This window comes from Pagrus pagrus, assembly GCF_965226575.1.
Source record: "Pagrus pagrus genome assembly, chromosome: 4".
Taxonomy (NCBI): domain Eukaryota; kingdom Metazoa; phylum Chordata; class Actinopteri; order Spariformes; family Sparidae; genus Pagrus; species Pagrus pagrus.
The window spans coordinates 22,279,880-22,288,874 of NC_140188.1; the positions used below are offsets into that span (position 1 = coordinate 22,279,880).

Genomic DNA, 8,995 nt, shown 5'->3' on the forward strand with positions numbered 1-8,995 from the left:
ATGATAATGTCATTGCACTGAGCTGTGGGATGGTAATGTTCAGTGTTCAGGTAAACCGTAGATTTGTATCAGAACACAGCAGGACAGACATATATTCACCCTCTCGTTCTTAGACTGCAGCTACAAATCATGTCCATTTCAGTTACTGATGGACACATCGAAACAGCAGTCTGGATGTTAACGGGGTCGCTGTGTGAATAATCAAAAAATAGGGTCGACTGTTAACTTTGTCTTGCAGGTTTGTGTCTATGGAGCATCAGGCCGCAGCTGCTGGCAGCAGATGTGTCCCTGTTGGCTTGAATTTGTTTGTTTGTTTCATGCCAGCCCAAAAGACTTCTTTATTAAGTACAATGATGACGAAAGTATTTTATTTTCATTAAATGATTGAGAGAATAATTTGAACATGTAATACTCTTCTGGAGATAAACACAATTCTCATAATTAGATTTGAAAGACAAATTTAAAAGAATGCAATTTGTACTATCAAGCAAAAGATGTTTGCTTATGAATGGAATAATGATTTACTCTTTTATTCAAGCACTTATAGCTACAACCCTGGTTACGAAAAGTTGGGACACTGTGTAACACATAAATAAAACACAATGTGATAATTTGCTAATCCCTTCTTTACATGAACTCAATTTGAAAACAGTACAAAAACAATTTATTTTGAATATTTAACCTCACTTCCATTGATTTTTGTAAATATCTCCTTATTCTGAATTTAATGCCAGCAACATATTTCTTACAAGTTGGGACAGGAGCAACTAAAGACTGGGAAAGTTGTGGAATGATCAAAAAACACCTGTTGAGAACATTAAACTGGTAAACAGGTTCATCGGTAACAGGTGATAGTTTAATGATTGGGTATGAAAGGAGCGTCCTCGAGGGGCTCAGTCGCTCACCAGCAAGGCTGGTACGAGGTTACTTTGTGAAACACATGATTGTATAAAGGATATAACTACGTGGGCTCAGCGTAAACCTTTTTTGGAATCAGGGTTGTATGCTTATGAGTGTAATAAGGATTTACTGCACTAATATCTATTAAATCACAGAATAGAAGCCTCAGACTTGTGTTTGGATCCCACAGAGTTGTTCTAAATATCTAAATGTATGAAAAATGTGCTAATCTAAAACATTTGTCAGCACGTAATTGGCAGATGAAGCAAAACAAAATGATCTAGTCGGAGTAAAGTGCTAGTTAATGTTGTTAGAGTGGACTTGGAGTAGCTGTTATTAACTCTGTTCTCCAACGACCTGTCCTGTCCTCTCCTCACCAGATCCCACTGCCAGACGCACTGCCAAAGCTGGTCCTGCCGCGGCACGGAGCCGCTACGCCAGCCAGTGGACTCTGAACAGGCCGCACCCCACCAGCTCCTCACACACCCTGACCACTGACTGGAGACTCCCCACGCCACGCGCCACTGGATCTGTGGACAAGGAGAGCGACAGCTACAGCGTCAGCCCCTCACAGGATACAGGTAGAGTAGAGCAGGGTGGAGGGTGACTGTCACAGCTATCCAGGAACAACATGAACCCGCAGCTTTTGTTTATAACTAAAGTTAGAAAGTCGGGGTGTGTGACAGAAATCATGTTGCTTTTGTGATATTTTCAAGTGTCATGCAAACTGATTGGCTCTCACATCAGCCTCTGTGTGATTCAAAACATATTGGCAGTAGTTTTTTCCATTTGAAAGTGCAACTTTTGGGCGTACTCTTGGCTGAGGCTTCCAGGGCGTGAATCCAACTTAAACCTACATAGGTCCTCTGACCGTATTAGATACCACAAAAAACACAGAAAAAACATAATTAAAGTTAAAGTTTTCTTGCATTTTATAAAGTCAAGTGCTGCACTGTGATTAAACTAGTGAATCCTGACGTGTAACATGTATTTATCAGATCGCGCACGGAGCAGCATGGTATCAACAGAGAGTGCGTCCTCCACCTACGAGGAGCTGGCCAGAGCCTACGAGCACGCCAAGATGGAGGAGCAGCTCCGCCACGCTAAGTTCACCATCACTGAGTGCTTCATCTCTGACACCTCATCCGAGCAGATGACAGCAGGGACCAACGACTACACCGACAGCCTCACCTCCAGCACGCCGTCTGAGTCGGGCATCTGCCGCTTTACCGCTTCGCCGCCCAAACCTCAGGATGTCAGCCGGGTCATGAACATGGCCGTGCCCAAGGCGCACAGACCTGGTGAGGAAGTGAAGTTTAACTAACAACTCATACAACCATTTATTTCCTTTACAATCATCGAGCAACCCCTCTGACCCTTTCCCATTTCAGCAGGTAGGATGTGGTGAGAAGAGGGATTTAAAGGTCCTGTGTTGTAGAATGTGAGGTTTCCTGTTTTTTGGTTATAAAGCAGGTCCAGGTGCTGTAAAGATATTGTGAAAGTACTATGGAGAAGTACACACAGTGTGTGAAGTGGCAGGACTTCTGTAAGGTTGTGATGTCACAACTTAACAACCAGGATTTTCGCCAACAATAATAGCTTTTTATATCCAAACATACAACTCCCACTGTTATTTTAATCTGCTTCCGTTGCTACTACAATGCACAAGCTAACAGTCAAGTGTAGTTTTATGTGATTGGTCCGATTAGCCAAATGACACATAATGGATAGATTTATACACTTACAAAAAGAAAAAGTGAAGAAAGAACAAAAAAACACAGGATAACTAACTTTTTACTGCTACTTACTTAAACACTTTTCTGTAATCCATTAGCAATCTTTTAGACTAGACTATTTTATCGCACATATGTCCTCTATTGAAAGATCAGTTGTCAGTTATCCTGATGTCTTTGTTTCAAGCTGTTTTATCAAACAGTTTGTAAGAAATTAGGTTGCATCTCTTGTATTACTTTTGTCTGTGGAAGCTCCTTAATTAACTGTAAAAAAGGATATTGATGGACACCTCGACCTACTACACTTCTGTTTTTATTCAACTTGGATCAGCCTTTAATCCATTCACACAGCTGCTACATGCTGTATACTACAGTGCAGTCTCATTAAATCATTATTCTGTACATTAGCCTCTGGAAGTGTTACATTTTTTGTGAGTAGCACTTTGTTTTCCTCCAACATTTAGAGCCCTAAGACAGAAAGCATTCCAATCACACATCATGAACGAGCATTATGAGATGCATTTGCAACGGCACCCTAGGGATCCCCTTTTATTGTAAGAAATAAAATGCCTTTTAGTGAAAGAAAAGAGAAAACTTTTTCCCAGTAAATGATGTTAGTTGTTAAACAACACGGTAGCTCTGTCTCACAAGCCTTTCATTACATCTGCAGTTTGAAAAAGAAAACCTCCTGTGCTCTCCTCTCAGGTTGTAGTCGTCTTACCTTATGTGACCCTGTGTTCCTCCGGGTAGCCCTGCAGATCAATTACCAGTTCTAGCAGAGTGTGTTGACGGGCTGCTGACCACACACAGAAGCACAGACACTCAGACTCACAGACACCGTCTGCCTGACACATGTACACAGCTCATCCTTCACCCCATCTGCTGTCCTGTTAGTGTGTCTGGGGCTACTGATAATTAGCGTTGTTGGAGGTGTCCTGTCAGGGAACCAGAAATGTTGGTGTGTGTGTGTGTGTGTGTGTGTGTGTGTGCGCACATGCAAGGGTACGTGGTCTCAGAATCCACAGTTTGACCAGACAAGAGTTGAGGCCATCAGATCTGCGTCTTCAGTTTCAGCCCTCATTATGTTTTGAACGTTTGTACAGAGCAGAGCAGACTCATATCACCAGTTCACCAGGGAGCGAGGGCAACTAAAGGCTATGTGTCAACCTTATCTGGAGCTATTGTCACTCAGTACAAAACAGCACTTTACCGCCACATTGGAGACAGTTCGGTGTAATACCAGACTCTTGGCCTTTCGGGTTGGTGTTTCATCGCTGAGTGCTAGACTCTGGTGTCAGTTACTTTGGGGGATAGATTATAGGCTGCGTGGCCTCTAAAGTTTCTTGGTGGGTTGTTGACTATTGACTATGTAACGAGTTGTGTTTTGACATTGTCCAAAAAGAATAATGCATGTTTGGTTTGAGCAGGAAAATTGGAAGTAGGGAGTCAGACCTCGATGTGTAATGTGTCTTTTCATTAGTGTGTTAGCACGTCTGTGTATTTCAGCTGACTCTATAGTCAATGAACTGTAAAATTATAGAGACATGGTTTTCTAAGACGCCTGCAGCAACTCTGACATTCAATAAGTACCCAGATACAGCGAGGGGCAGTAAGATTTACACATATTATTTTAATCATTGGATCTGGAGGGCTGAAACAGAATCAAATTCTGCATATAAAAAGGTTTACTAAAGGTTTTACCATTTAGCATCTTAGCAATACAATTCAATAGGTGTTTGGTTATGGCCAACAATTATGTTGTGGTCCCCCGAGGGGAAAAAGTTTTGGGCACCCTGATCTAAAGTTAAATTACTAGGAGACAAGGCACTAAAAGTGTTCTCCCTACACTTCTACAAACACAAAGTAGAGCGTATTACAGTATCAATGTATTGAAACCCAGACCCAGTGCGGAGGCCAGTTTGACTGACAGCTGGTGAATGACCCAGTTTCAACCCCGTCTCTGTCTCTGTTACATCTGACTGACCTGAACTGACCTCGCCCGTCCATCGCAAAGGTCATCTCTCTCTCTTATTTCATGTAACCACTCTCACCTGATGATGTTGTTTTGAGAGTTTATTTATTTGTGCTCTTCTTCTTAAGTGCCTCATAAGAGCAGAGCTGTGTCCCATTACAGCTTGTTCCTCAGCAGTTTGCTCATAAACTTTTACAGCAGTGCTGGCGATTAAAGGCAGCAGGCGGCTTATGACAGGCCTGTAAACATGTTGTGTGTTCTGAGTGACGTGCACAATATGGAAATACGGTGAGAGAATATTAAAACATTGCCCTTCGGCCGAAGATGCAGCAGACACTTACACAGATTAATGGCCTGGCAGAGAGTTGCTGTTGTATTGTGGTTACACATACTGTCCCATTACTGTACGATCGGCAATTTACTGGCTGATGAATTTTCAAACTACATTTCTAATGAGCTCCCACAGAAACACTCTAATCTATATTTAATTCAATTAACACTCCTAGCCATTCATCATCTTTACTGGCACTAATAGGGCTTATTATGAAACACAGTAAATTACGCGTTCTCCCTGTGAACCCAGAAATCTATTCTCCAAGGTCGCATGTTGGGTTGAATCTGACGGCCTCGTCTGCACTGAGTGCTCAGTAGCTGGCAGGGAGTATATGTGTGTGCGTACGCACAGTATATCCTTACATTGGTGCACACGTGGGCTGTGTACATGTGAGTGTGTCTGCATGTGTGTCAGCTCATCAAGGGTCGAATCTCCAGTGTTGCCCACTGCAACCTTTTGTGAAAGAGTAATTTGCTCTGTTGAATATGTAATCAAATCAGTGAAAGGGGTACAGTAGCAGTAGAGGTACCATAAACTCACCGAACTGAATCAAAATATCTCTCCCTCTCCGTCTCTACTGCTTATCTAACACTTCAGACAATTGGTTAAAGATTGAAAAGACAGCTTTTAATCGTTGTACATCACTCAGTTAAGGTGTTAAATCTGACCTGGTTTATCTTGCTATGGGCCTTTACAAGTCAATCTGTCTGAGAAGACTCCAGTTCCTCCTCTCCTACAGTGCATCTCAGCAGAGAGGGCGTTCGATTATTACTGAACGCAAGCTGAATCGGTGCTGTATATGTATATGTATATATATATAGGCCTGCAGGTGAGAGATATCCCATTGTTCAGCTTCATCACAGTAAGAAAATGTAACTCAATAATCTAATATATAATAATCTCTAAAGTTTAATAGTGCAACAATGATAGCGAGGATAACATTGTAACATTCACCGCCCTATTGCATTCTGCACATATTTCCTGATAGCAGCCACTAAATCAAATAGATTCACACTTGGTGAAAATTGGTATCACATTAAAATAATAGTTATGTGAATCATAATCCCAGAGGGGCCCGAGGTGAGAACATGTAGCAGCGTGAATGTGAGTTAAATATGGATTTTCTACTCTCTGTGCAGTTCATTCAAACAGAGGATGGAATAATGCAAATGGAGTCTGTGGAGAAACTCAGACCTGTTGAGAGCACAAACTGTGCACACTGGGGATCCCAGAGAGCTCCTACAGGGACGGGCAGATACTCTAGGGTGGATGTCATCATGGCTATGTGGCCTCTGCCGTCTGGAAATACTGTGTCATCCTATTTGCAGTCGTGTCTTATCTGACAACTTCTACAGTTTCCATCTGCACCTCTGAGCTTTGTAGTATCTTTCGGGCTCATTGTTTTGGTTTTAATGACACATTTACTTGTTTGAAATCCCACCATCAGAGTTTGTAACAAAAAAGCTAAAATGAATAAAAAACTTTAAATTAGTTAAATTTAACTTGCCCAGCACCGAACAGCAGACAGACAGCTGGTGAAATAGAGATATTTCCCTTAGGTGCAAAAAGGAGAGTAAATATTGGACATACATACACAGATGGCGTCTCCAAGTCTGACTCTGCTGGATGTGTAAATAAACAACTGCCTGCTGTTTGTTCTCAACTTTTTAAAGGTCCAGTGTGTAGGATTTGGGAGGATACATTGGCAGAAATGGAATATAATATTCATTATAATAGAATTAGATTGAGCTTTTTATATCGACAGAGCTGTCCTCTGCCATGGAGTTCACCGTGTTTCTGCAGTAGCCATGGACAAACCAAACACTGACTCTAGAGAGGGACTTTCACCTTTCTTGTACATTTTTAGTGGCCACAGCTTGTTCTGCTATCCCTAAAAACGATCAGCGCTGCTTTAATGTTTTTTCATTATTGTCCAGCAACACATCAGAGTATGACTGTAAACTGTAGTTGAGCTAAACCTGTGTCTCTCCTGTGTTTTGTCTCCCAGGAGGAGAGCTGGTCCACTTGCCGCCTTACCTCCGTATGGACTTCCTGTTGAACCGTGGCGTGCCACTGGCAGCTCGCAGTGGAGGAGTCAGCAGCAGCAGTGGCAGCAGCAGCAGTGGAGGAGGAGGAGGAGGTGGTGGAGGAGGAGCAGGAGGAGGAGGAGCAGGAGCAAGCGGAGTTGGTGCTGGTGCTACAGGGGAAACAAGAGGAGCAGGTGGAGGAGGAGCCATGGGCCAGACCTGCCTGGAACCCCAGAGGAGCCGTACCCTGAAGAGGCCCCCTCCCATGGAGCCCACCCCCATGGAAGTGCCCTCACCCAGGGAGGTGCAGCAGTGGCAGCCAGGAACTGCCTCCACCCTCCCCCACAGGGATGTCCGAGAGAGGGGGGAGGCCCGGGGTGAGGTCCGGGCGGAGGTCTCCTCCTCGGGAGACCTGGCCCAAGCACAGGCTGCCAAGCTCAGCACTTCCCAGGAGTCACTGCTGGACTCCAGAGGACACCTGAAACAGAGCAACAACCCCTATGCCAAGTCTTACACTCTGGTATAACACTGGGACACACAGCGGACTGCTTCAGACAACGGGACTACTGCAGACACACAGGAGGAGGAAGGACAAGAGACAGACGACAGGCACAGGATGGACAGTTTTCCACAACAGAAATTGTTGTATATAGAGCCGTTTCTGACATGCGTCTGAAGTGGATGCTTTTCTTTGAGTCTGTCTTTCTTTCTTTCACTCTTTTCTTTCTTTCCTCTCTCGCTCTTCTCTGTTGCTTTCACTCTTTTCATTCTCTCACACCTCGTTCCTCTTCTGATGAATTTTCTCTCACAGTTTTTATTTTCTACTTGAGTATTCTTTTATTCTGAAGTGACAACATATGAGGATTGCCAAAATGATTTATTTAAAATTTGAGAAAGAGAAAAAATACTATTGAATTTATATCAAGGACAATTATAGTCATTATTATTATTACTATTATTATTATATAAAAACAGAAAATATCTAAAAAAGAAGAAGGGAAAGGGAGGAGGACTCTGGAGCACTCTGCAGGAGAACATTGCTTTCTTAATTTATTTTTATTTTATTGTCGCAGTGTGATGAAATCTGTGATTGGGTAACTGACGGGGTTTTTAGCACTACGAGGAGCCAACGGAGGAGAAGAAGAGTGACGCCGGACACGACCGCCAATGCTGACCAATCGTAATGTTTTTCAACCTTTCTGACGACTGCATGGCGACTGATCAAATGACAATTAATAGGAATGGCTGGAAATCCAAAAAAAAAGAGAATTTTTGTCACACTATGAAATTATACAATGTGAATATATATAAAGAGATCACTTTTATTTGTGGATATTATGGGGAAAATGATTTGGTTAATAAAGTCCTTAGTCATGTTTGCACACATCTGACTTTGATTCATATTGGTGGAGCCTCACATCCGTCCCTGCTCTCGGTGGTTTCTCTCTTCTTCCTCCTGACCTTCCTCTCACACTTTTAATAACCTTCTTTCCTCTTATACAGTACTTTCCATTCAGACTGGTCATTTATCAGTAAAACACAGTAGTTCTCGTTGGTAAGGTTTAAAATCCTGAAAAACGTCAGTGGTTCCCAGTGTTTTCTTGCTTGTGTCCCTTGAAAACAAAACAATAACACAGGTTTAATGGGGTGTATATATGCGTAATATTTCTCAGATAGGTAAATTTGAGGAATAGAGGGGTAAAACTAAGCAGTATTTTACAAGAAAATAGCACACTCAAGCCTGAAAATAAAAAACGGATTTTATTTGTTTTGTTTATTTGTCACAGAGTATATTTTGTATATATTATATGTCGTGATTTGTTTGGGAACCACTGTTGTACATGATCAATTTTAGACCTTTTTGTAGCAGTTTGGGTACAATCAGATTTCTTTCAGCACATTTTCACTGTTCTTTTTCTCCTCTTTCGCTTCTTTTTTATGCCATTCGACCAACTCACAGCACTCTTTTTGTATCCATAGGTATAACCAAATCTTTTCTATGGTTACTGATCTGAGTAATAACTAAACT

The 8,995-nt window shown here is 42.3% G+C and overlaps 1 protein-coding gene across 4 annotated transcripts in view; it reads left to right on the forward strand.

Moving 5' to 3' along the window:
- dscamb (Down syndrome cell adhesion molecule b) overlaps positions 1 to 8,350 on the forward strand; it is a 126,597-nt gene extending 118,247 nt beyond the window's left edge. For all 4 annotated transcript variants that reach the window (XM_084350154.1, XM_084350156.1, XM_084350155.1 and 1 more), the window contains exons 31-33: positions 1,281 to 1,481; positions 1,899 to 2,201; positions 6,948 to 8,350. In XM_084350154.1, the coding sequence (XP_084206280.1) occupies positions 1,281 to 1,481; positions 1,899 to 2,201; positions 6,948 to 7,492 (1,049 nt within the window). In that variant the 3' untranslated portion in view covers positions 7,493 to 8,350. The remainder of the gene's footprint in view (positions 1 to 1,280; positions 1,482 to 1,898; positions 2,202 to 6,947) is intronic.
- The last annotated feature ends 645 nt before the right edge of the window (positions 8,351 to 8,995 follow it).